A 26,597-nucleotide genomic window follows, 5' to 3' on the forward strand; every position below is an offset into this window, starting at 1 on the left:
ATGTTAATTAGAGGGTGCGACAATGTATACACGCTCTAATCTCAAGACACGACTGTCACCAAGAACCCACTGTGCAGACGACTCTGACTCGCCTCCGAGTGTGAGTGAGTCAACTCAAAAGAGATGACTCGCACCTCAACAGAGAGGAATACCCTCACCTAAAGACTCTCTGACCTTTCCCTAACGCACAACCAGACTTCTAACTTCACAAAACACCACACTGGACCGGATCCTGAGCCCCCTCGTCTTGTAACAACACTCTGTGACTCACCGGGAGCCAGGAAAACACACACCAGCTCTAAAAATAGAGGCATTACACGCAAAAATAGAAATGATGACCTCCCCAAAAAGCTTTTGTTTCATCCCACAAGAATGAATGAGAAAATTCTCAGATTGAGAAACTGAATATTTGTGGACAGATTTCAGTGAATGAAACCAGATCTGGTGTTTGCACACACCCACCCAGAGGAACGGGGACTTTGTCTCCATTACTCAAGTTGTCTCCAAAGGTGCAGTACAGTACAAGAGTGTTACATAAAACTATTATATTCCATATGCACGACATGTAGATAATAGTAACAGCGCTCTGTCTAGATAATGTTTCTGTGCGGGGCATAAAGAGTACACAGATTGTGGATTTTATTTCCAGAAAGAGGCATTGTTTCTTTCATTTGTGTCACCTGAAACTTAAAGAGTTGTTCAGATGATTAATTTCTTCAATCAGTCTTCCATTCTCTCTCCTCAGTCATCCCGTCTCTGCAGTCTTTAGTCCCTCAGGTAACAATAAAAACTAAAGCAATAAGATATAGGTGTCGTTTTCTTCAAGGCTGTTTTTGTTTTTGTTCCCTGACTCCCAAATGGAAGTAACTTCGCTGTTGTACAGTATGAGGCTAAAGCTTTTATTTTGAAAGGTCTCAAAGCAAAGGCTGGGAGGCTTTTATTGTGAAGAGGAGGAGCTCACAGACAGACTGACTCATGCAGAGAGAGAGAGAGAGAGAGAGAGAGGGAGGGAGAGAGGGAGCGACTGAGTCTGTCACTGTCTGGCTGCTCGGCGCTCTATATATGCTCCTCATACCTGGCAGGGCAGCACTGCAACGTAGTTTACACTCCTGCAGGGAAATATCAGAGCTGCTTCACACCGAGACCACAACACTGAAGGTAAAACTAGAACTTTTACTTTCATGACAACTCTTTTAAATTAAGCAAAACTTCAGCAGGACTGATGGGATGATGAGGAAATGAGATAAACTTAATGATGCCTTCCTTTAACTTTTGAACTTTGAACTCTCTGATAGGAAACCTTTTTTTAAAACTCTTATTGCCTTCGAGGTGTATTTATTTATTTATTTATTTTTAATTAAAAAGTCACTGGAGCGAAAAACTGTCATTAAATTTGAATTAGGCAGTATAGAGGAAGATGATTGAGGTAAGAATAAGGACTATTTCAGTCATGTGTTCCAGGTTTACCAGCACCGGCACGTTAATGTCTAAATCATATGTTTTCAGAATGGGTGTGTGGTTTTCTGGGAGCGCACAGAGGCTGAGTGTGATACCCATTCATTTGCAGGAGGCTCTGGAAAGGTAGTGAGGTCAGGCTGTACCGAGAAAGAAGAAGAGCGGCATCACTGTGACTAACTGAAGTTTTCTTTCTAGTGTTGTGTCTTTAACGCGGACCCGACTGTGTTTATGTGGCGAGGCTGATTTGTTTGCAGAGCTCCTCGGTTGGAGTCAGATGGATTAGTTAACACAATAGCGTCTGTTAGGTTAGAAAGCTCGCGTCTCACTTGGCTCGAAGTCCCTCACTGAGCCAACTCTTCACTCTTTGCCTCTCTTCCTTCCCCTTCCTCCTCCTCCTCCTTCTCCTTCTCCTATCCCTCCTCTCCTGCTGCTAATCCCATTTGATGGCAATGTCTTTCCCACTCCAATCCAGAGAAGAATGTCTTCAGCATTCTTGCTGTAGAGAAAGAGAGAGAGAAAAAAACTCCCCGTCTCACTTGGACAGAAAGAGCGAACGGCGGAGGAGTGGGGAGAAAAGAGGGAGGGAGGGATGGATGGAGGCATATATAAAGAAAGGGAGGCCTCGCTGATTGAAGAGAGCCCTCTTCACCTACACTTGGATTTGAAATACGAGCCCAGATAGAGAGGTGGGGGGGGCGGGGGATAATAGAAGAAGAAAAGAAAGTAGGGCAGGGAGAAAGTGGGTGAACGGAGCAGCCGTGAGCTGTTGGTGTGGCTGGAATAAGAAAAACGCTCTGTGCAACGTTTTAAAGAGAGCGAGAGAGAGGGGGGGAAAGGAAAACAGTCTGGTTCTGTTTTATGTGGTGTGTGTGCAATTAGAGCCAAAGAGATGGAGAAAGAGGGGGGGGAGGAGGAGGAGGGGGTGGTGGTGGTGGTGGGGTGGGCGGGGTACCCAGGGCGGAGAGGGGTTGAAAATAAGTTAAGGACACCAGGAGAACAAAGACTGAGAGAGAAGTTGTCAGCTGATGGAGGTGAATAAGTGAATGAATGGAGGCTGCAGAAGGAGAATAAAACACTTTTTCATATGTGTGACATATGAGTATCGCGTGTTCCCACCAGCAGCAGCAGCAGCAGCCTGGTTCCAGGGGGTCACACAGCCTGTGAGGTTAAACTAAAAAGTTCTTGGAAACTTGGACCTTTGCTGGTCGGCTTTCTCTTGTGAGAATATAGGAAGACAGACATGGAGAGGGGGAGGGTGCAGAGGAGTGATGTGTTTGAGAAGCAAGTATAGACTCAGAGATTTTTTTGTGTGTAGACTTGTGTTATAGTTCAAATCTGATGCAACAACACGTCAGTAAATGTGAAGTTACGTCCAACATGACACATTTCCAACGAGAAATGTCGTTATATCAAATGGATAACTCGCCCGTCTGTCTAAACTTACTCACCCTCTGTCAGTCTGACATCAGATCAGTCACTCGTGTCTGATGTAATGACGTGTTCCAGCTCGGGGGCATCGAGCTTATATCGACACGCTGCAGTCATGATGTAATTCTCAACGGTGAATACAAGCAAGGAAACCGTGAACCAGGTGTGTGTGTGTGCGTGCGTGTGTGTGTGTAGGCGCAGAAAAACAAGATACACCTTTTTGTTTTTTTTGTCTAAGTCTCACGACTTTGGTGATTTAATCTTGCACGTCAACTGTCATGAACTCCTGGTCCAAGACACGGTTCAGGTGTAGCACTAAGTGTGTGTGTGTGTGTGTGTAATGATCTCAAGCAGGTTTTCCCATGTTTGTGTTGTAGGTGTGATACCAGAGCTCAATTTAACTATTCGGATATATAAATCATTGACAAATGGCAAGGTCATGCTGTTACCAAGAGCTCGCAGGTGTTTGTAGAAACAAACATACAGAGGCCTATAGGCTGAAGGTAGCTCTTGTTTTACGTACCGCACAGCTTAGAAAATCTTTTATGCTTCTTCAGATCTCACTTTTTCTGTTTGGAAACACCTCCAGCACGTTAAAGAGAACAGGCACGTCCTTAGTTCCCCTCATGTTGTTGTTTACAGAAGGAAACCCCTCATTACTGGCTATGTAGACTCAACTACTTCCTGTCCCCCCCTTCCCCCTTCCCGGCATGCTTCTTGTCATCAGCTGGCCGGGCCTAATAAAGCGGCTCCATCTTTTGAGCCAGCTGCAGAGCTAAGGAGATGGGCGGCAGATAAACCTTGCGGATGGCTCCCGGCGTGCACCGAGAGCGGGACGGTGGAACGGTGGATGAGTTTCTCACGCACCCCGGGTCGTTATTGTTCAGGAAGCACACACAAGCTGCACCGAGTAAACATGGCCATTTAAGATGTCGAGGTCTTCATTTATTAAAGCAAGATGCTGCTGGTAAAGACCCGCTGTGTCTGGCACGCCTCGGTGTTTAGCTGACTGATACATCGCCGGGCTGTAAAACACACTTTCAATTAAGTTACTGTTAAGCTGTTCCTGGATCTGTTTATGGAGGAAAAAAATGGAGAGGCAAAGTTACTCCAGACCAGATTCCTCTTCTCCTTCTCCTTCCTTCTTTATTTTTTTCCCCATTAAAGAATTTACAGACAGGATCCAGCCCAAGCAAAGTGTTTTTCAGGGTGAAAATGGGAAGACATAACGACTTTTGTCTATTTATACCACCAAAAGTTGTGGCAACAAAAAAAGAGAGAGAGAGAAGAGAGACATAAGAGTATCACTGTGTTACAGAATGACAGACAGAGGAGCTGGAGCGTTTTCTCTCAGCGGAGCTCTGTGGGCCAGTTGGCCCAGACCAGATCAGCAAAACACAGGGCCGTTGGCATGGCGACAGAGGAACACTTCCCTCCTAATCCAGCCCCGCTCCGCCGCAGAGACAAAGAATAAGAGAGCAGCAGAGAGAGATGGAGGTCTGTTCTGCTTCTCCAGCCGTTTGTAGATGCCTTATAATGGTTTACACAAGGCGCAGGGTCAGGTTTTACAGCAGAGCACAGCTGGGATGAAAGGGCAGGACGTCGTGTGCGTACGGCGGCCTCGTTCAAAGCAGGTCTGGAGGACGATCTGGAGCTGCAGGCTGCAGGGTTACAGAGTCTGCATGACCCCCACGTCCTTTGCTTGATGTAAATACTTTCAGTGGGCCATAAAACTATTCACGCAGCTGCAAATTATACAAGCTGACCTTTTCATGCACGGCGCTAATATGAAGCATGCCAGACGACTAAACAAGAAGCAAATCTAATCTGACGAGATTCTGCTGAATTTTATTTAGATGCAAGTCAGAGGTTCATTTTAATGGGTGATCATAGTGTGAGTAAATCATGATACAATGTAGGAGGGCTGCACAGAAGTTTGACTTAATGAGTTGCTCCTTTTAAGGCAGAGCGGTGAGTTACAGCTGGATCTGCCTCCTGCTCATGCATTTACATCCATTTACATATGTCAAACTGTTAAACAGAGCTGCTCTTATCACTACTACTCTTATCTCCTACGTCAAAAAAAAAAACACATAGGTGAACGCAGTGAAGGTCTTTGAGTTCCTTTAACGCTGAGGCAGTAAAGCCTTGTGTCGGCCCGAGAGTGATGAGGCTGTGAGGAAATGAAGTGTGTTTCCTCTCTGCTGGAGCAGACGGGCAGGGTGCTTCTCCCCGACGCTCTCGAGAACACAGCCAAAAAAGGAATCAAAACCGCTGCAGAGCGCTTGTGAGTCTCGAGAGCTGCCAAACTATTCCTGTAAAAGCACTCTTTTGGTGGAGGCCCGAACTAGAGGCCTTTGGAGAATGTAAAGAAAGAAAAATGTATACAGAGAGAGGGAGAGAGAGAGAGAGGGCCACACTGACACAACGGTGTGCTCTTGTGTGTGAGCCAGTGACTCCTGTGAGGAGAGCACCAAGGTTGCAACGAGCTGGAATGATCGCGATGAAGTCTTTTGAATTAACGACTATTTATTTGGGCATGTGAAGCCTCCTCTGGAGGGGAGCGTATGACCAAAATAACTAGGCTAGGACAAACTAATCAGTCATGTTGCGGTTAGATTTGTTACACTGTGCTACAGCTGTCAGTTTTGTGTAATATTTACTGCCGCTGTTTGCAAATCTATACGAAGGGAGGTTAAAGAAAGAGGAGGGGGGGCTTTCTCCGCGTTCTCCCAGACGAAAAATAGTCGAGAGACTCCACTGATTATTCAACATCTGGAAGAGATTTGGGCACGTGAACTTGGTCCTGGTGGACTGACAACATGCACCACTGGGATGCACAGTATTATTCTGAACAGGCTGCCTATGAAGAACTCATCAGTCCCGCGTACACATAGCTGTATACTCTGAAGGTTTTCCCAAAGACCTCCTCCACCTCCTGCTCCTCAAGGGGAGCTTCGAAGAGTTCACTTCTGTCTTGTGGTTTTTCTTTTAAAGTTAGTCCTTTGATGCAAAGGAAATAAAAAACTTCTAGTTTCGGATCTGCCTGATGACACTACAAAATTTCAAAACCTCCTCTCCCACGATGACGTGACACCACAGTGAATCAACCCCAAAGCCGGGGGAGAGACTGCCACACCTCTGTGAAAAAGCACAATACTTCATCATCAGCGGGACCCATCCCTGGCAAAATGACACTGCAACATTGCATTTTTGTTTTTCTTTCATTACAATGCCATTCATAGCCACACCTCAACCGTGTGGTTCACGCGTCCTATTTCTCACTCCTCTGTTTTTCTCTCACTGCGACACTTATCTCCTCATTCCTTTACCATACTTGATGTATTGTCAACAAGTTGGCTTTTTAGCAAGTCTTTGTTAACGGCAAGAGGCTGATAACCTATCAGCCCGCGCTGCTGGTGCAGTGGTTTCCTTCCCAGGCCAGAATGCACTCTCTAACACACACACACACATAACACGGCTTTGCCTGAACTTCAGTCCCGACAAGCTATCGCCTTCAGACCAGAGGAAAAACAGTTCCGTTGAAAACCGGACTCTCGCCCACGTGCTGCTGTCATCCTCTTTATTTCTTTAATAATTAACACGTTCATGATTTGCCGTGTTTCTGCCTCACCCGGCTGTCTCACACACTTTTGATTGGCATTTTAACTCCCATCGATTATGCACACACACACACACACACATCTGGCATCTAACACTTTCTGCCAGTTGTGTTCTGACTACAGTTGGATGGAGACCAGGTGATGGTGTCATGCATAAATTGAAAACAGCTGCATGATTTTGTAACATTTTTACAAGCGTGTTACTCCGTTACACACTAGACTACCCCTCCCCCCCGTAAAGAATGAGCATTCCTTATGAAAACTAAAGATGACTTTAGTTTCTGATGACTGTCACTGATGATCGTCTTTCTGATTCGCAGGAACGCGTCCCAGCTGAAGCAGCTGCAGGACCAGATTCTATTGGAGCAGCAGGAAGCAGCCAACTGGCAGCAGCAGCAGCAGCAGCAGGAGCAGCAGAGCCAGGAAGTCCCGCCTCCACCTCATCAACCACCTCAGGAAGTCCCTCCACCTGCCCCGCCGTCTCCGCCTCTCCCACCTCCTCCCTCCTTCCAGGAGCTGGAGAGCAACGCAGCCATGCAGGCCAGCACCTTCAACTACGCCCGGCCCAAGCAGTTCATCGCTGCTCAGTCGTCCGGCTCCTCGGAGTCCAGCCTGCCCTCCCCGCTGTCTCCCACCACCCCACACAAGTCCTTCAGCAGGGTCATCGTGCCCCCTTTCACCAAAGCAGGCAGCGTGGAGTCTCCGAGCTCTCCTTCCTTCCCGCCTCCTCCTCCACCCTTCCTCAGCTCCAGTAACCTGTCCTCTCCATCAGGACCCGCCCAAGACTTCCCTCTCCCTCCGCCTCCACCACCTTTGCCTGTCTCATCTCCGGGCTCAGATATGTCCTCGCCATTCTCCTCCATCCCTCCATCTCCAGCCTCCAGCTTCCTGTCCTCTGTGTTGCCCTCCACGCCCTCCTCACCTGGCAGTCCTACAGTCAACGCCCTGGGTCTTCCTAAAGGCAACGGGACTGTGTAAGTACCCCTGCAGAGCTGTCTTTACAGTTACGTAAGTTTTCTTCATACACGGTGAGTCTCAGGCGAGCTGAGCTCTCCGTTAGATAAACCTGCTGCCAACTGTAGGCAGAATGTCTGCTTGATGGAAGATGACGTGTTTACATTTTTATACGCCGTGTTTACAGGGAAACTATAGAGCTCTTTTAAATACACGCTGTTCACAAGGTGCGAGAGCACGCTCAGATTTCTATATTATAGATTGCGTGTGCGGCAACTGTCAAGATCCATCACTCCTCGGAGTTCTTCGTCCAGCTCTTTTGGACTGCAGGGTTGCAGGATTTAGATTTCAGCCTCTGCATATTGAGTTAGCCACAGATAAAAATCTCTTGTTGTGTAGATAATCCTCTTCTGATGGCTGTCCCAGAGGGAGAAAGTTTCTTTTTTTCCCCCCCTCCATCAAGGGCATTCCACCTCCAACTCTTTGCCAGTCATTTTTCACCAGCCCCTCACTCCTCACTCCTGCACTCCCCCTCTCTCTCTCTCTAACCCGAGCATTCCTGCTGCTAGTTGTGAGAGATAAGAAGACACATTGTGGAATGCAATAGCTGGACATGTCCAGATAAGGGGGGGGTGGATGTGCCAGAGAGAAAGAGAGGAAAGAGGAGTTGCGGCATAGATAACGTGAGATAATGAGCGTGCGTCACACAGAGCACGCTTTAAATGTTGTTTACGCTTTTTGTCCGTTCAGCAAAGCCTTCCCCAGGAAGTCCTCGGTCACCAGGACGCCTCGCGTTGCCTCTGACTCGGACATCCAAGGATCCAAGGACGCCGTCATCCAGGACTTGGAGAGAAAACTGCGCTTTAAAGAGGAGCGATGCAACGGTCAACAGGTGTGTGTGTGTGTGTCTGTGTGTGTGTGTTTAACTTTATTCCATCACTTGAACTGTGTGTTTGCAGGCAGTTAGAGAATGAGCGTGTTCAGTAACACAGATTAACAAGTCATACATCTATTCATGCAATAAAACATGTATTCAAACGAGCTCTTGTGTCATGCACCCTCAAATAAATGTTCTCCATTCATCATTTCATCCCTAATTAACACAAGCCGTAGACAGAGTAGCTAGCTGATGGTGTTTGTGTAAAGTGTGTGTTCTGCAACTCACACACTAACCCCCTCCCGCTGACCCCCATTAATCCCTGCTTCCAGAGGTTAACCTATGAGGAGAAGATGGCTCGCAGACTGCTGGGTGCTGACAACGCTGCCACAGTCTTAAACACACAGGACACAGAGGAGGAGCCGGTCACGCAGGTACGGTGGCTCTTTATTAGGACCCACACACCTGGAGGGGAAAATCACACACACACTCACACTCACACTCTCACATGGAAAAGTTTTGAACAACATGTCTACACCCGCAGTGTTTATTTATTTTTTTATACAACACTAATCTCACTGTTGCATGTACACGACACAGTCACCCCTCTGTTTTCTGTTTTGTCCTCTGATACTTTGCTGGTCTCATTCCTATCTTATGACTACTGGCTTTCCTTTTTATATACTGTTGAACACACACACACACACACCTGGCTTTCCTTTTTATATACTGTTGAACACACACACACACACACACATACACAAACACACACACACCCCACGTCCCTGTAAACACTGTTGAAGATCGAGTTATGAAAGCAGGGTATAAACACTGCAAAGTCCTCTAGAGCCCTCCATAAAAAGCTCTGTTTATGCAGACGTGTAGAAACCAGCGTTGCTGCAAACACGCCGGGGAGTAACACTGTTTGAAGGCTCGTGTGGCCATTTGTCTGAGTGCAAGAGACCAAGAAGTTCTCGGGAAGTGTCCACACAGTCCGTTTAGATTACCCGGGCTACTTATGGAGGAAACTATTACCTGATAACTTATGTTTTGTGATTTAAAATCGGGCCACATAATCCACCTCAGTCACAAAGATGTCCAGTCACCGTTTGTACAGCATGCAGTGCACAGAGAGGTGAAACTGAAACAGCAAGCACACAATGATTAGTTAAGCAAAGTCACAATGCAGACGTAGTGAACGTCACCTAAGCACAAGTTGTGCCCGCGCTGACTCATGAAATTGAGTTAGCAGCGTGCCATCTCAGTGTGACGTGGCCTGAAGGCATGATTGGTTCTGCAGCACTGCATGACTCTAAGCATCGTTTCGTTTGAGCATGTGAATTCAAATGATTTGTTTCGAGAGCAGGTAAGATTGAGTGTGCACACACACACACACACGGAAACACACAACACACAAAGACTGTCAGACACAGTACAATTTTTATCTCCCAACAGGAATACCAGTCATCCGAAAGAGAATCTTTCCCTCAAAAGGTTTTTGAAACCTTCGTTTCTCTCCAGCACCTTTTGTTTTTTTTTCATCCACTGTGTGAAAATGTGCACACAAAGTCATGCTAAAAGCTCGGATGTGTTCACTCCAGCCTCACAATTAGCTGATAAGAGAACAAAAGGCGACAATATGGTCCCATATCCACCGTGTAGTCCATTCACAGGCAGGTGTGTCTTGTAAACACGACAGAAGAGGTCTCCGCACCTTCTACAGTATGTTGTTGTTCAGATAACGAAGCATGCTCGAGCTTGATTGCGACACAAGTCACCATGTTAGCTTTCACCTCTGCAATGCATGCTGCGATAGCAATTAGGAGAACTGAGCATTTTAGAGAGGAGCAGGCTGCAGCAGCAGCAGTAAAAAACCTCAGTAGATCAGGATGGGTCATGCATTCGCTCTGAGCAGCAGGAGTGAGTTCAGCAGGATAAATGCTGGTTCTGCAGCTGTGCCCGAGGCCTGTCATTATCTGTGTGATGTGTCATCAGACCATGCCGTTCTGCAGATGTTCCCTCTGCCACCGCTGAGAGATTGATGGAGATGGTGGGAAGGAGGAGTGCCTCATCTGGGCAGGGAGAATTCGAGAATTGGGAGAAAGTCAATAGTTTGGGTGACAATGAAGACAGGTTTATGGGTGTGCCAGGGAAATGTGGAACAGGGCAAACAGGGTTTTACCGAGAGCTTTCTGCACCCACTTAAATGTGCTTGCCTTTGCCACATGGTCACAAAAACCTAGAGTAGTATTTCTGTCTCAGCCTCTCTGTAATAAATCTCTTTCTCTCTGGCACGCAGGAATACAAAGTGTCCAGCTTCGAGCAGCGCCTGATCAGTGAGATTGAATTCCGCCTGGAGCGTTCTCCGGTGGAGGAGTCAGACGACGACGTGCAGCACGATGAAGACTCCCCCGGCCGGGGGGTAGCACCGTCCTTCAACCAGAAGCTCAAACACTACAAAGTCTTCGAGGGCATGCCGGTCACCTTCTCCTGCAAGGTCAACGGAGACCCCAAACCAAAGGTTGGCGCTTGTACTGTACACTGACAGGATGTCATCGCCATGAATGATTAAACATTGCCGGCCATGATTTCTGCAGAGATTATTAACGTTGGATAAATGTTTGTTCATTTTGAAGCTCGCTTGGGAGCTGCTGATGTGCGATGTTGATGATGGAGGGTGTTGATTTTGCTCATATAGGCGCATGCTCTGGTTTGTGATAAGGGCTGACTGCCTGGCTTTGTCCACATTAATGACGTAGTGATGACAGGCCTCAGAATGAACTGATGAAATAATAAGAGCGATAGAGGGAAAAGAGGGAGAGATGGGAAGTGTTTTCTTCTATTATCCACTGATTTAGGCATCAAAGCCTCATCATAACATGTTCTAACAGCTCTGCTCCTTTGTGTCACAGGTCTACTGGTTCAAAGATGGAAAGCAGATCTCCAAGAGGAGCGAGCACTACAGGATCAGCCGCGACGCCGATGGGACCTGCTCCCTGCACACCGCCGCGGCCTCGCTGGATGACGACGGCAACTACACCATCATGGCAGGCAACCCTGAGGTGAGCAGACGGGCGCAGAGCTCTGTGAGGTCATGAACATTTCGTGCACACACGCCTGTCTCCAGCCTGAAGAGGAAGAGGGCGTTGAATGAAACAGGAAATCACCAGAGCCCTCGTGAGGGTCAAACGTTCATGTGCTACAGGCTTTCTAACAGCTTTTTCCAGCCTATCACTCACATTTTATTTCCTCCTCCCTGTAGTGGAGTGTCAACACCTCATAAGCTCTCTCTCTCTCTCTTTCCCCCTCCTCACAGGGCAGGGTGAGCTGCACCGGCAGGATGATGGTCCAGGCTGTGAACCAGCGAGGCCGCAGCCAACGCTCCGCACCCGGACACATGCGCAGGTGAGGCTTCGCTGACTGACAGGAGAGAGAGAGAGAGGAAAGACAAAGCGGGAATATCTCTCGAGCGGGATGGCTGGCACATGTGCGGCAGGCTGTCAGCCATCTGCACGACGTCTGTGCTCGCTCACGCTGCCGTTATTCTGTTGATCTGCCTGTCGAGGAAAGAAAAGCTCAGTGTTAATGAGAGGGAACACCTGTTTGCTGTGTGTTCTGTTTTTCATTGCTGCAATGACTCTGCATATACAGTACGCATTCATCCGAGCCCAGATATCGAAAAACAAAAAAATCACACAGGGGATCACACACACACACACAAAAACACCTGTAGTCTGTTATCTAGATGAACACTCCCTGTGCTCAGATATGTTTTGAGTAAGAAGAGAGTTCGATAACAATCAGTGTCTCGCTTTCTTCTCCCTCCCTGGTTGACATGCGAGCAGAGCGGTGATGTCGTTGTTATAGGGCAGAGTCAGAGAACACCTTTGGGTACTGACCTGCTGCTGCTGCAGGGTTGAAGGAGACTCTCATAGGTCAAGAGAGAGCATGTGGAAGAATGCCAGAGCAGGAAATAAGGTCAAAAAGTGGCCAGAGGGCTGTATGATATCAGCAAGCGAGCATGAATGTGGAGAGCTTTTGAAGTTAAAGGAGTATTGCACTAAAATTCCACTTTTTTAAATAAAATTTGCACACAAAAAAATCCAGAATTAGATCTTTAATTAATGTTTACCCCCCTTTCTATCAGGCCCAGGTCCAGGTCTAGAGACAGTGGCGATGAGAACGATAACATCCAAGAGCGTCACTTCCGCCCACACTTCCTGCAGGCGCCCGGTGATCTCATCGTTCAGGAGGGACGACTGTGCCGGATGGACTGCAAGGTAAACACACGCCTCCCCCTCTCTGCTCCTGATGAGAGCACAACCTGTGCTAACACGAGCGTACGACGTGATGAAAGGAGGAAGGAAGGAAGGATGGTTCAAGGTGTCACCCATAAAGAAGACATAAAACAGTTAAATATTGATGGAGAGACTTCTGCTGAAGTTTATCTATACTCACCACAGTGTGTCATCTAGACTCATGGAGGAAGTCATATTTAAGTCACATATTTAAAACTTAAAAAGAGAAAAAACTAATTATACACTATGTTTTTTTTATTTTTGGTCTGGTATGGCATGTCAAGCTATGAACTTTAATATGAAGAAGACTTTTTTATATATGACCGCAGTTTTTTGTGGACAAGTGATGCCAGAATCTACTGTCTGCACATTTGAACCCTGAAAGTTTTAATCGAGTTGTGTCACAGCCTGAAATAGTGGAACAGTTGAGCCAACAGCCAACTTCTGCTTTCAGCTCCTGTGCTCCTCGTCCTGTAGGTGAACACAATATTTGATCCACGCTGCTTCTCTTTGATAAAAGAAAGAAACAGAGTTCGAAATAACTGACTGGAAAAAGGAAAAATGCCCGCACCAAAGAGAATATGTTAATCATAGTAATAGAAAAGCCATTTCAGATCCGCCCTTTAATTCAGAGTCTGTGTTGCTTTCAGGGAGGCTCCGTGTCTGCGCTGCCAAAGAAACATTTGCCTTTCCGTGCATTCCAGTTTCTTTAGGGAGCAAGGGACGAGATGTTTCATCACTTCCTCGCGTTATGAATGTCTCGGCGCAGACAGGGAGAATACAGAGGTGTCATTTTTCTGGGATTAAGTGGGATCAGGTTTTCTACAATTATTTCCCCTCTCGCACCACTTGTGCTCATTTTCTCCCTTTATCTTGTTCGTCATCACCTCGCCGCCCCCGGGCCTTCAGCACTTAGAAACTCTTTGAAAACCGGTACATGTAGTAAAATAAAAACAGACCCACAATTAACTCACTATAAAAAAAGACACAGAAATAAAGTCTCCATTCCTTCTGAGCCCTTAATGTCAAGGATATTTATAGGCAATATTTATTTCCAGATCATTTGAGGCTTTTCAAACTTTCCATGCTTAAAATGTCCCAACTTCTAAAAGTGTCTTGGACCGCCTCCAGAAACGCTTATCACTGCTTAGTCTACGCTCCTTTGTGAGATCTGTGAATACTGTTGTTTATTTGCATATAAAACCAAACATATGCATAACCACAGTGGCACATTTTCCAGGTGGTACGTGCTCAGTGTGTCTCTTCTCGGTGCAGTTTATTCTTGACATGACATGACAAAGCACGAAGGCGACCAGGCTCCTCCAGACAAACACAACTCAGACAGATCAACCAAACACTCCCAATAAACACACACTGCCCCCCTACACAACACATGCAGCTCATATACTCATTTTCCCACACGCTGCACTACAAACAAGCATTCACACATTCACTGACTTTTATTGTAGGTGAGCGGCCTGCCCACCCCTGACCTCATCTGGCAGCTGAACGGGAAAACCATCCGCCCTGACTCCGCTCATAAGATGCTGGTGAGGGAAAACGGCGTGCACTCATTGGTCATCGAGCCTGTCACCAGCCGCGACGCTGGCGTCTACACCTGCATCGCCAGCAACCGAGCCGGCCAGAACTCCTTCAACCTGGAACTCATTGTGGCAGGTAAACAGAAAACAGAAGAGTAGTTGGCATGCAGAAGATACATGTTGGTGTGATTTTAGACCGTCTCAGTTAAACGCGCTCCTTTCCACAGCCAAAGAGATGCACAAGGCCCCGTCATTCGCCGAGAAGCTGCAAAACACAAGCGTGGCCGAGGGTCATCCCGTGCGACTGGAGTGTCGCGTCACAGGGGTTCCCTACCCACAGATCTTCTGGAAACGGGAGAACGAGTCATTCACTCACAACACAGACAGAATCAGGTAAATAAGATGTGCAAACTCTGAGTGTTATTCCTTAAAGGTCGAGTGTGTAGGATGTAATCGCTGCATTTCCTCGCCCCCCTTTAAATGTGTGTCAACTTTCTTTCCCAGCATGCACCAGGACAACTGTGGCTACCTGTGTATGATCATCCAGCCTGCCATGAAAGAAGATGCCGGCTGGTACACCGTGTCAGCCAAGAATGATGCCGGCATCGTGTCCAGCACTGCACGCCTCGACGTCCACGGTGAGTTTTCACCCTAAAACACGCACACACACACACACACACACACACACACACACACACTGCTCATGTGCCTCTCTGCACATTACTAACCACCACCCCTCCCTCTGCTCCGTCCTCAGCCCAGTGGCAGCAGCCTCACCTCCCCAAGCCCAAGAAGGTGCGTCCCTCCACCAGCCGCTACGCCGCACTGACAGAGAGAGGGCTGGACGTGAAGGCGGCGTTCTTCCCCGACTCGAGCCCGCTGCAGCCCGGCGGCCTGGTGGAAAGCGACGACCTGTAGAGACCACAGGGAGGCATGATGATCGTGACGTCACCCACCCACCCCGCCCTCCAAAAAAAAAAAGAAAAAGAAGCTGCCTATGCACTCCTGAGACAAACATAACCACCTGAGGGACTGAACTGCAGACACAGAACTAAAGGGTTGGTGGGCAGAGTGAGCTGGTGCGGCCGTGGTTTTCATATGTTTTTATAGTATGACACAACTCATTATATTACAGAATTCATCAAAAGTTGTTTCCCCATGCTTCATTTTATCAACTGGACCTGGAAAATGATTGAAGTGTTTAGCACGAGGAAAAAGGAAAGACATGCTCATGTTTCATGAACTGTACGGTTGAATCTTTTTAAGTGCCTCTCATGTCTGTAAAGATAAAAAAAACAACAAATATATGAAAACATAGAATTACTATGCATGTTCAAGTGGTGCCATTTGAAATACACACACAGACTAATACTGTATTTATACGTAGCACTGCACCAACTTTGTGTAGAAGTGGGGACATGCCGGAGAAGAGATGACTTAAAAAAAGAGAGAGAGGCTGCATGACTCAAAGCGCGGTAGCTTTGACGAAGGAGATCACAAACTTTTATTACGTGGGCTTGTGTAGCACAGTATCGTACAGTCTCAGTGTTGTCAGGTCTTAGATTAGCTTACAGATATCGGAAAAGGCCGGGCCTTACAGAAAACAGTACGTTTAGTGTTTTTTTGTTGTTGTTTTTTTGGCAAAAGAAATGTTTTTTTGGGGAAAAGAACGAACACGTGGATGAGGTTTGTGTTTGCGCGTGGAGCGGAACTTAAGGGAGGAAAAAGCAGGTTTTTTATGTGATGGACTTCAGCTTTAAAGTGGTAAGTTAACACTCGACGAGAGGGACGTGAGGTGAAGATGACAGAGAACTTTGGTGATGGGTCATTTTTGTGATTTATTTTTTTCTCTTTTCTTTTCTTCTTTGATGGTTTATTTACAAGTGTGACTTGAAATGTTCTCACTCGAGACAGAGAGAGGGTTGTGAAAGGTTTCAGTGTATTCAACACACACACACACACACACACACACCATCACAGATTGTCCATTTTATTTTTGTATGAAAAAACTTTCCCAACAATCTTGACATAAATTATATCAGCAACTTTTCTGCTCACTGATTTAAAAACCCAAACTCTTTTCTGTATCATGAAGTTTTATAAATATATTTACTGCCTTAAATCACGTTCAGGCTTCATACAAACACAACTTCTTCTTTGCATGTTATTTTTGGACACTTGTACAGTGCCAAACAACTTTCTTTTTTTTTTTCAGGATGTATAAAAGCACAACTTTTTCTTCCAGTTATTCAGGGGTAGAAAACACTCTAAGCTGGTGAAAAGTGAAAAGCAAGGTATATTTATATCTATTATTTTCATCACCTCTGTAATACTTTACAAAGTGGACATCTTTTTTTCTGTCTGTTCGGAGCTTGCATCAGCTGACAGTTACTGTGTTTGCACATTTCTATGCCAATCAATGCCTGTATATGGATTGTTCTCCTGATATTATTTTAGGTTATGAAAGTTAATAAAACTCGAACTCTTCAGAGACAGCGTGAGATGTTTTTGTAGACTGGCAGGCTCTTCCTAAAACAATAAGAGAACGCCAAAACACACTTTATCAGAATGCTAATCAGAGTGTAAAATAATCAAATCCTTTAATAGAAAATACAAACATTTAGGATACAGCTGCTCATTTCAGCACACACAGTTACGACACTCGGGTGGTTACGGCGTGTTTTCAATGACACAAGCAGCATTTCAAATCTCATCACTGGGCATGACGGTCACCTCCAACCTCATCCATCCACACCACAGGTCCAAGAGCTGCAACCAGACACTCAAAACATTCCCAGAGCTAAAAATACCTCCTCCCACCTCAACTTCTACCTCTAATTTCCTCCAGCTGCAGCCCAACATGCCTGGCCTCCCTTACGACAGGCCCCTCCAGAGGTGGGCTAAGGGGGCCACCGGTGGAGGGGAAACATGTGCTGGCTGCAGGGGGGGGGGTCACCCAGAGGAGGTTCAGGGGAACAAAACATGAGCGGTCGCTTCACAGTCATGGAAAAAGACCAACAGCGTTCAATCGACTGATCAAATTTAGGACCTTAGGGCACGGAGGTCTGGACTGGGCCAGACACTCTGGAGTCAGCAGCGTTAGTCACGACCAAGTGTCACACACACACATGCACACACACATCAGACCACGCCTACTGTGGCTGGACAGAATGACTCAGCAGGAAGACAGAAAGCAGCAGGACGGTGAAAGGATTTGTGTCTCCTATGTCAACAACAAATCACTGCCTTTTCATATCTTGTCAACAACGTTTAACTTCAACCCTGAAGCAAAGTTAAGTGTTGCTTTTTTATGCAGTCAGATGCTCTTCAGTCACAAGTAACTGAGAGCTCAATGTTTATTTTAAAGTCTCCAACGAGGCTTTCACCTGCCTCGCTGACATTGTTTCGAGTCCTGCAGACTCTCACTACATTGCCAGCTGCAGTCCTCCATCCACCACCAGCACCTGTCCCGTAATGTAGGACGACTCCAAAAGGAAGAGGACGGCCCGGGCTACCTCATCCGGCTCGCCAAATCTCCCCAGTGGGATAAAACGCACCCCGTCTTCCTCCTTCAGTCCTGCGGTCATGTCGGTGCGGATGAAACCTGGAAGCGAGAGAGAAGGCGTGAGAAAGACAAGAAAAGAGCAGGTGCTGAGAGGAAAAGGTGGAGTATGAACGGAGATGGAGTTGCACTGTACCTGGAGCGAGCAGGTTAACGCTGATATTACGTGACGCAACTTCTTTAGCCAAAGAGCGTGTGAAGCCTTCAAGGCCGGCTTTACTGGCGCTGTAGACACACTGGCCGGCGTTCCCCTTCAGGCCCACAACTGAGCCTACAGACAACAAAAAATCCATTAAGAAAAACAACAAGAATGCTTCAAAATAAAAGACTTTTGATGCTACGATAAAAGTTTTCAGACTGAATGGAGATTTCCGACCTGGAGTCGAGTCAGTCACTGGCTTTAATTTATCTCAGTAAACTGATAAAATGAATTTACAGAGACACGCGAAAAAATATTCACATTATCTTACATCGCTTGTCATCTTGGTTTGATTTCCTTCCAACATACCACACATACTCACTGCTGATTTACAGCAGACTTGGAGCGGATGCCACTGATTTAAGGCACCATGTGATTAAGTTACTGTGACAAATCTATCATCATTCATCATCTAAACACTTTAGGTATCCTTATTACTAGAAAAATAGAAATCTTTTGTAGTAAATAGGCAAAAAGGTACCAGTGTGGGCCTTTAAAGTGACTCTAAACTGCCACCTAGTGACCAAACTGAAGACACTAATCACAGAGCTCACTGGATTCAGCACCTATATTAACGATAGCAGCTCGCTCGGCGTGCAGCATGCCGCGCAGTGCCGCCCTGCAGGTCAGCATGGTGCCCAGCAGGTTGGTGTGAAGCACAGCCAGCATGTCCTCCGGCTTAGTCCTCAGTAACAGCCCGTCCCTGTACAAACACACACACACGCAAAGGTTAGCCGTGACATTCAGTGTGTCAGCTCACTCAAAGTGTCGGCTCACCTGTTGATGCCGGCTGCGTTCACAAGATAAGAGATGTTCCCACAGGTCTTCTGGATCGTCTCAAAGGTTTTCTGCACCTCCTGCTCTTTGGAGACGTCACAGCTGAGAGCCACGTGGTCAGCTAGAGAGCAGACACAGAAAGTCTGTGAGTCCAGGTGTCACGGTTATAATGCAATAATTAATTTCACACACTGTGGATGTACAAAATCACATGAGCACTCTCTTTGCTGCATTTACAAGACTCTGCTGTTTATAGCAGTACAGGTCCACACTTCTTTTACTTTGTGTTTGCACCTGTGTGTGCAAGATTGGCCAACTCAGAAGAGAAATAATGTTTCTTAACTTTAATGCTGCTTGTATTGTTGAAATCAGCAGTGTTTGCACAGTCAGACACAGTCTGTATACCTCCATGTAGAGATGCCACAGCGGCTTGAGCAGCATCTTTGTTCCTGGAGACAACGACCAGCCTGCAGCCTCTCTCTGCCAGCAGGCGGGACACCGCCTTCCCGATGCCCCTGGAGCCCCCACACACCACGGCCAGCCTGGACATGACACTGCAGGAGACAGACACAACAAGACAACAACTTTACGTCTACTTTAATGTCTGCTTCGACGGTAGGACAAATGAACGCTGACATCAAGATGTACTATATTATGTAGCTCCTGTTGTTATAAATAAAGCCATGCCAACCCTCTGAATAAACCTGAGAAAAATAAAGTAAATACACAATAAATCTATCTATCAATAAATCTACTATACTGTAGAATAAATACAACCCAAAAAACAAATGATACTGTACTGAAAAAGAAGCTAACATAGACCTACATGTAAAAAAAACATTGATATAACAAAAGCAAAAAGAAAATACCATAAAATATAATTATATAAAGACATCATTGACTACTACAGCTATAAAAACACACAAGAACTCAAATGAAATAGATTTAATCCACCTTAATGTGTATCTGACTACAGGTTTGTTGTGGGTGTTTCGGTTCAACGAGCGACCGTGTTAACTGGCGACCTTTAGCCGAACGTGTCTGTGGTTGTCGTGGTTACCAGGACTGTTGAAAACAGAAACATACGAAGCTTGTCCTCGTGAATGCCTCTTTGTTTAATCTTTATTAACGTTACAATGTCGTAAAAAAAAAAATCACACCTGTTTGTCTTTTTTTTGGCAGCTACATTTTCGCGGGCTGTCGTTACCTCGACAACCACAGATACGTTCGGCTAAACGGTCCCCGGTTAACACGGTCGCTCGTTAAACCGAAACACCTGTAAAGTTCAAACCAAAGCTAACGCTACGTGTCGGGGTCATTGAGCTGGCCTGCTGATGTCAGCAGCTTCCCGGCTACGTAACTACGATCTTATAAAGACGTTCAGAGAGCTCACCTCAACTCTCGACTGTTATTCGCCGCCGTGCTCCTCTTTAAACGAGTTTACTGACTGAGAACAGGCCGAGTGTCAGAGAGGAGGGCACTCATGCGGGCCGCCATGCGTCTCCTCCGGGTTGTTGTTGCGTTGTTCGCCGTTAGTCGGTAGATGGCGCAGCGGACACGCACACACACACACACACACACACACACACACACACACACACACACACACACACACACACACTGCGCTGCACACTCGTTAATATCTCTATAGATTTATTATTATTATTATTATTATTATTGTTGTTGTTGTTGTTGTTGTTGTTGTTGTTGTTGCTGCTGTTGCTGCTGTCATTATACACTGTTATTATGATACACTGTCATTAACAATAACATCACCATCATCTTGGCACTGCACCTTATCTACCTATTCATGGTTCACCTGTCAGCTGTGTGTTTCTGGTCGAAGCAGTTTATAAAAGGTGACCATATTTTGTGAAACTTCCTCTCCTGTCCTTCTAACGAGAATGTTATCGTCTCTAAATCTAAATGTTTCACTCCTCCCATCTTAGAAAGGTCAGGAACACCTCTCATGTTATTTCTCTGCATGTGTTTGTTTGAGGAAACACTCGCTGCCAAATTACTGGAGCCCCAAAGGTCATCAATACAGAGAAAGGTGTTTTTATATTGCTGCCGTTTGGAAGTCTTATTGTACACATTAGTATGATAATAACTTCTCACCACGGAGGCTGTGATATTTACTGCAATGTGTGTGTAAGAATATTTCACATTTATAATTGCAGGTTAACTTTTAGATTAGCTATTAATACTGACAGACTAGAAGTGATCCAAAGGCCTCACTGACTGTTAATTGCAGTCATTCATTCTCTGTTTTTTTGTGCTTCATGTATCATGGTTCCCAGTGGAAACATATTTCTAAACTGTCACTGGTGTTCAGTGGTGAGAGTGGGTGGCCTTGGCCTCCACCTGGATGCTCCATCAGAACACGACTTTCTGCAGGATTGATTTGCTCAGGAGGTTAAATCACATTCGCAGCCTGTGCGAGAGGTGAGACCTGGATCTGTTTAGATCATAAATCATATCCATGCTGCAGCGCCACAAACTGCATAATTTACTTAAAATGTCATTACTTCTTACAACAGAGTTCATTAATAAACTGTGTTTGGGAAATAGAGCTTGTTATCACACACACACACACACAATGTACACACTTAGACAGGCAATATTCATTTTTAGTATTTCTTGCCTTCAGGCTTTTGCATATAATCTTGGTTCAAAATGTTTTTTCTTGGTGATTTCCTGGAATAATTTTCTCATTACTGCTTCAATAGAGCCATCTTATCCCAATAAGTGCCATTTTTCTTTTTTTAAATATTATTTTTTTGGGTTTTAAAACCTTTATTTCACAGTAGCAGCTGAGGAAGGTGAGGAGAGACAAGGGCCGAGCCTTTGTAAATGGGGCAGTCGCTCTTACTAGGTGAACTACCAGGGGGCCCCCAGGAACTGTCACGATGAATCTGGTGACATATTCTTGTCACTGTGATTTCCCCTTGAAATATCAATGCATACTGTATGCACGGTAGCCAAATACCTGAGCACAGTAACAAGTTGACCAACACTCCTTTCACTGAGTGGCTGACTGACACGCCCTGAGCTTGAACATTAATTACATTAAACATACATTAAGAAATTCTTGACCTTCTCACGCCACCCTATTAGATATGAATATTGACTTTTACCTACACCCTGTATAGCTGTTCCTTTTCAAATATCCACCTTCCACACTTCATCAGATTCAGTACTTGTAGGTCATCTAACTGTGTAAAGCGAGGCTCTGAAACAACTGCGGTGAAGTCAGACACAATGGTTTATATATACATGCTCATCGCCCTTATGCTCATTCATCGGAACAACTTATTTCCATGGTAACCGATCCACCGCAGGGAACTGTGTGCAGCACAATGACCTCTCTGGGTGCCTGTCAGTTCCTGTCAGTGTTTCCCAGCTGAGCACTCTGAGAAGGCTCACCTCTTGCTGCAACACTCTGCTCTACAGCAGGACCGTTTACTCATGGAGACACGCCAACCGTGACTTACCCCAGATATATTTAAAGCAACACTGTGTGGCTTTTCTACCAGAAAATAACAAGATTTTAAATCATGTACGCCTTGTTTCTGCACCATGTAACTTGTAACATGTAAGTCACAAACCACCAACTCTTTCACTGATTCTGGTGAAACTGGATCATATTTTATGGAGAAAATGTTTTCTGTTTTTTTTCTTCTGATGTCCTCCAGCTGCTCCGACTCAACTGATTTAGAGTTTCCTGATGGACAGTGAAGTGAACTGCTGACAAATGTAGCTCAGCTTGATAGATGGGCTGACCAAACTGTGAGCTCAGAGGGATCCATGGGCAAATGCTTGAAGAGGGGCTGAGCCGGTCTCGTGCTAGAACCAGAGCTGAGCAAGTGGGCAATGTAACCGGGCTCAGCAGCCTCTATGGACATAACGACAGAGGAGAAGAGACTGAAGAGGACGTTGACAGAGGAACAGAAAATGAGAAAGTGACCGAGCAAGGCGCTTCGGGACAAGAGTAAATCTGGAACTGACATTTAGTCGTTGGTGAGAGCTTGGTGAAATAAAATCTTGCTGTTGGGACTAGTAAGTAATATTAGGCTGCTGTGTCTTGTGTTGTTGACCTTGCTTGATGTTTGTAGTGGTTGACTCGCTACTATTTGGTCACTATTCTGTCCAGTACCATCAGAGTGGTACTGGACAAAAGTGATTTCACTCTGAAACTGAAAAAATACCAATTTCTACACATTGTTGCTTTAATTAGAAACTGTCCTTTTACAGATATGTCTGCTATGTGTGTGTACTTTACAGAACTGTTGCATTTTAGGTTATTCACGTTTTGTGACGGGGAGCAAAGAGAGGACACGAGTACGCCGACCTGTGAACAGCGGTCTGTGTCTTTGATTTTTCTCCCGGTTGGACAGTTCTGTGTCCAACATAACACAAAGTCATGAAACAATGACGTACCCTGAGGAAATTATGGAAACCATTAGCTTTTTATTGTTATAGATTTTTACAAAATGTGCTATTCCCTCAAATACTTCAGAATGTATTTTCACATAATAGACTTGTGCCAAATAAGTTGATTTCAGTTTCACCATTTTCAAACATACAAACAGTCTAACTACAGACAAACACAAACAAAAACAAAAAAAAAATCAAGTAAGTCACCTTGGCATGAGGAAAATCTGTTAAGTTGAATCAAGCAAACTTACATTGCCATGTGTTCCAATAAATGAAAATATAGTTTATTAACTGTTGTGAGAAATGCTTCATGTTTTTGAGAACTGTGCAGCCTATGCATGTACGACGAGTCAGTATGATTAAAAAAAAAAAAAAAAAATGTTATGATAGTGCATAAAAGTGTTAACACCTGTGTCGGAGTAAGTCTGATGAGTGTGTGTGTGTTAAAAGGCTTACCAGTGAAATGAAAAGACACTCGGAGGAAGAGTTTAGCACAGAGCCTGAGGTTTGTGTGGTGATTGCCAAGACAACAACGCAACATATCAGATTAATTCTACATAAGTACCAATTCATAAAGACAAAAAAAAAAAAAAAAAAAAAGGCCCTAACAGTGATTTGTACCATCCTTTTCCACACCCTCTTCAAATTTCAAACAAGCTACAACATATTCCAGCAGTCAGTTACACAGTGGTCCCCCTCAAGTAACAACAAAATACTAAAAAAAAAAAAAATATGGGTCCAATTCAGTCAGTAAATTCATCCTCAAAGCCTAAATCCAGCCTTTAAAGTGTTTAAATGCCCCCTCAGACCTCACGGGACTCATGGAAGATCTGATGAATAAGTCACATTATGTTAAATGTTGTGGGGTCCCACTGAAGCTGGAGGGGGTCAGTCTCTAACGTTACCTAATCATACCTTTGATATTTGATCTGATGAACTGGTCTTCATTCAGTATTCAATCTGGCTATTCTTTTTATGTTTAAATCACTGAACCTACGACCGAGTACACCCTCCAGTCACAAAGAAATCTTACAGTCATTCAAGTCAATACAACACTCAACATGGAAAACTTTGTAGAGACGTAAATGTACAACAAAACCCAACCACAAAAAAATAAATCAAGGGGAGTCAAAGTGATTCATTTCAATAAAATCTTCTTTTTTTTTTTTCGAGGTTCGACAGAATTACGCCACACATCTCTTCTTCCTGTGGAGTGATACAATGATATGTTACTTTAGGCAAACATTCTGTGCTTTAGCTAGCTGTGTTTTTTTATTGCCACACAAGTCACATTAGGAATGAGTTACAAGTGTACAAAAAAAACAAACTGAGAGGGCTGAAGGGTTGAGTGTGGTCCGGTGTGTGTGTGTGTGTGTGTGTGTGTGTGTGTGTGTGTGTGTGTGTGTGTGTCCAGGTTAGTTACATGACAAAGACTCTCTGAGAGCAGCAGGTGTCAGCCTCTGTGGAATTTATAACGAAACATAAATACACACTGACAAATAATCTTGTTGTGCACCGTTACTGAAATGTTATGTCGCTCTTGTGTCGCAGAGCTACGTCTGGGTTTGGCCGTTGTCGATGGTGTTGGTTAGGAGAGAAGCTACTCCGGTCAGTAAATACAAAGAAGGTACAAAGTAAGCAATATTTGACTGCGTAGTCTATCTTGGAGAGTGTTTTCCGCTTATTTAAAAACAGTCCGGCATCAGCTTTGTCGACTGCTTTCGCTATAGTCGCATGCAAGTATCCGATCGCTGCAGGTATCAGTCCTTTGGCACGTTTAGCCTCAGCCACACCACGAGAGAAGAGATGTTTTGTGATGTGGAATGTTCACACGGAGGCGAACTGTAGCTAGAGTGCTCGAATGTGCAATACGGCAGATTTCTCTTCCGGTCCTCGGGTTTTTTGGGTAATGCCTTTAAGATCTGCAGAAGCATCCTTTTTCCTACAATACAGCACAAGTGATGATGACACTGCTCGTTTGTTCTGTTGCATCCGATGCACCCCGACCCCTCGACTCGGCTGACAGGTTGAAATAATGGTAAAACTATTCACCGGCAGTCGGAGGGAGAGGAGCATAACTGATGTGGTGATATGGCGTAAGGCGTGTGCCAGCTTAACCCCTTAATGTGTTGCACTACAAAAAGGCCAATCTATGAAATAAGTTAAAATGTGTCATATATCTATATCAACAGCTCATATTGGTTGTTTTAGGACTAATCATCTTTGTGTCCTTATGTACAATAAAGTGAGGAACAGTACAAGGCACACATTAAACAGCTGAATTGTTACAAAGATATAAATAACCAACAAAAAAAAAGGAAAAGTTCATGAGTAGTGTGCTCTCCTCTAACTCTGTGCACTGTGCTTTCAGTGACAACATATTATGTTCTTCTCTGCAGCTCTCTCATGTGCCACTAGCGTTCTCTTTCGGTGACCGGAGCCACGTCAGGCTCAAAAAGGATTTTGGGTGTCACTGTGACAGTCCAATCCCAGCGACCTTTTCGAGTGCTGACGCGTTTGGTTTGCACGTTGACGTGCCGTAGCGAGGCTAGCAGCAGCTGCGGTCAGCTGGGTGTTGACTGTGCTTCACTGAAATGTGTGTGTGTGTGTGTTTTAGATGCTGTCCACGAAGCTGCCAGGGAACAGTCCGGTCCTGCCGTTCCTCTGCAGCGTGCCTTTGAACCAGCCATCTTCCCGCTTCCGGTGAACAAACACAATGTCGCCCTCCTTAAGTTCCAGCTCAGCCTCGCTCTGGGGAGGATATGATACCACCACCCTGTACCTGGGGAGGACAGCCAGAGGCACAGTCAGTGACTGATACACAACAATGACAACTGATGAGTCATGGCACCTGTGATATCGAGTTACACTTTCTATGAACGGGGGAGATAAGCAGGAGGATCACAAACAAGGTACCTCTCGCATATGATGGGCCGTGCGTCATGTTGTTGAGATAAAAGAGAGGAGCACGGCTGGCGAGGAGGAGGAGCGATGGGTGCACATCCATCAAGGGGACTGCTCTTCCGATGGGAAGACTCTGGGGCTGAGGAGGAGGAGGATGAAGAGGAAGAAGCGACGGCAGCAGCAGCAGCAGCAGCAGGTTCAGGCTCGAGGCAGTTGACAGAGCCGGAAGGAGGGGAGGTGTCGGGGCCCACTGCGCCATGCAGTGCCTCACCGGCAGCAGCCTGTTCTGCCTCAAGGGTAGGCGAGGAGGGTGGTGAAGGACGAGACTTCTTCTTATTGGAGGACAACAGCTTCAGAAGACTTTTCTTTTCTCTCTGCAGCAACAACAGCATAGATTTTTGTTGTTAGAGAACTGCAGCAGCTCCTCAGGCGTCGAGGCACTAGTAATTTTTACAAACCACAGACAGGTATATTCTAGTGCCTGGAAGTGGCTGTTTCTTTACCACAGACACACATCAATGTGGTAAGAGTGAGAGAGA

At 45.6% G+C, this 26,597-nt stretch overlaps 3 protein-coding genes across 6 annotated transcripts in view; 1 reads left to right on the plus strand and 2 right to left on the minus strand.

Annotated features, from left to right (window-relative positions):
• The window catches only part of palld (palladin, cytoskeletal associated protein), a 51,609-nt gene extending 35,999 nt beyond the window's left edge, over window positions 1–15,610 (plus strand). The window contains exons 13-24 of one of the 2 annotated variants that reach the window (XM_019278271.2): window positions 6,830–7,483; window positions 8,214–8,355; window positions 8,673–8,774; window positions 9,796–9,834; window positions 10,640–10,861; window positions 11,253–11,402; window positions 11,657–11,745; window positions 12,488–12,620; window positions 14,108–14,315; window positions 14,407–14,572; window positions 14,684–14,817; window positions 14,937–15,610. In XM_019278271.2, the coding sequence (XP_019133816.2) occupies window positions 6,830–7,483; window positions 8,214–8,355; window positions 8,673–8,774; window positions 9,796–9,834; window positions 10,640–10,861; window positions 11,253–11,402; window positions 11,657–11,745; window positions 12,488–12,620; window positions 14,108–14,315; window positions 14,407–14,572; window positions 14,684–14,817; window positions 14,937–15,097 (2,200 nt within the window). In that variant the 3' untranslated portion in view covers window positions 15,098–15,610. The remainder of the gene's footprint in view (window positions 1–6,829; window positions 7,484–8,213; window positions 8,356–8,672; window positions 8,775–9,795; window positions 9,835–10,639; window positions 10,862–11,252; window positions 11,403–11,656; window positions 11,746–12,487; window positions 12,621–14,107; window positions 14,316–14,406; window positions 14,573–14,683; window positions 14,818–14,936) is intronic. The other variant, XM_019278272.2, reaches the window with a different exon arrangement.
• Window positions 15,611–16,380: 770 nt separating this feature from the next.
• On the minus strand, window positions 16,381–20,258 carry cbr4 (carbonyl reductase 4). The gene is made up of 6 exons (XM_019278274.2): window positions 20,111–20,258; window positions 19,123–19,271; window positions 18,718–18,838; window positions 18,507–18,643; window positions 17,878–18,012; window positions 16,381–17,783 (listed from the first exon to the last, which is right to left on the minus strand). The coding sequence occupies exons 2-6, from the start codon at window positions 19,265–19,267 to the stop codon at window positions 17,605–17,607; spliced, it is 717 nt and encodes a 238-aa protein (XP_019133819.2). The 5' UTR covers window positions 19,268–19,271; window positions 20,111–20,258; the 3' UTR covers window positions 16,381–17,604.
• A 2,909-nt stretch (window positions 20,259–23,167) lies between these two features.
• The window catches only part of sh3rf1 (SH3 domain containing ring finger 1), a 31,537-nt gene continuing 28,107 nt past the window's right edge, over window positions 23,168–26,597 (minus strand). For all 3 annotated transcript variants that reach the window (XM_019278284.2, XM_010730991.3, XM_019278282.2), the window contains 2 exons: window positions 26,071–26,432; window positions 23,168–25,936 (listed from right to left, as the gene is read on the minus strand). In XM_019278284.2, the coding sequence (XP_019133829.2) occupies window positions 25,768–25,936; window positions 26,071–26,432 (531 nt within the window). In that variant the 3' untranslated portion in view covers window positions 23,168–25,767. The remainder of the gene's footprint in view (window positions 25,937–26,070; window positions 26,433–26,597) is intronic.

This window comes from Larimichthys crocea, chromosome XVII (genome assembly GCF_000972845.2).
Source record: "Larimichthys crocea isolate SSNF chromosome XVII, L_crocea_2.0, whole genome shotgun sequence".
NCBI classification, from domain to species: domain Eukaryota; kingdom Metazoa; phylum Chordata; class Actinopteri; family Sciaenidae; genus Larimichthys; species Larimichthys crocea.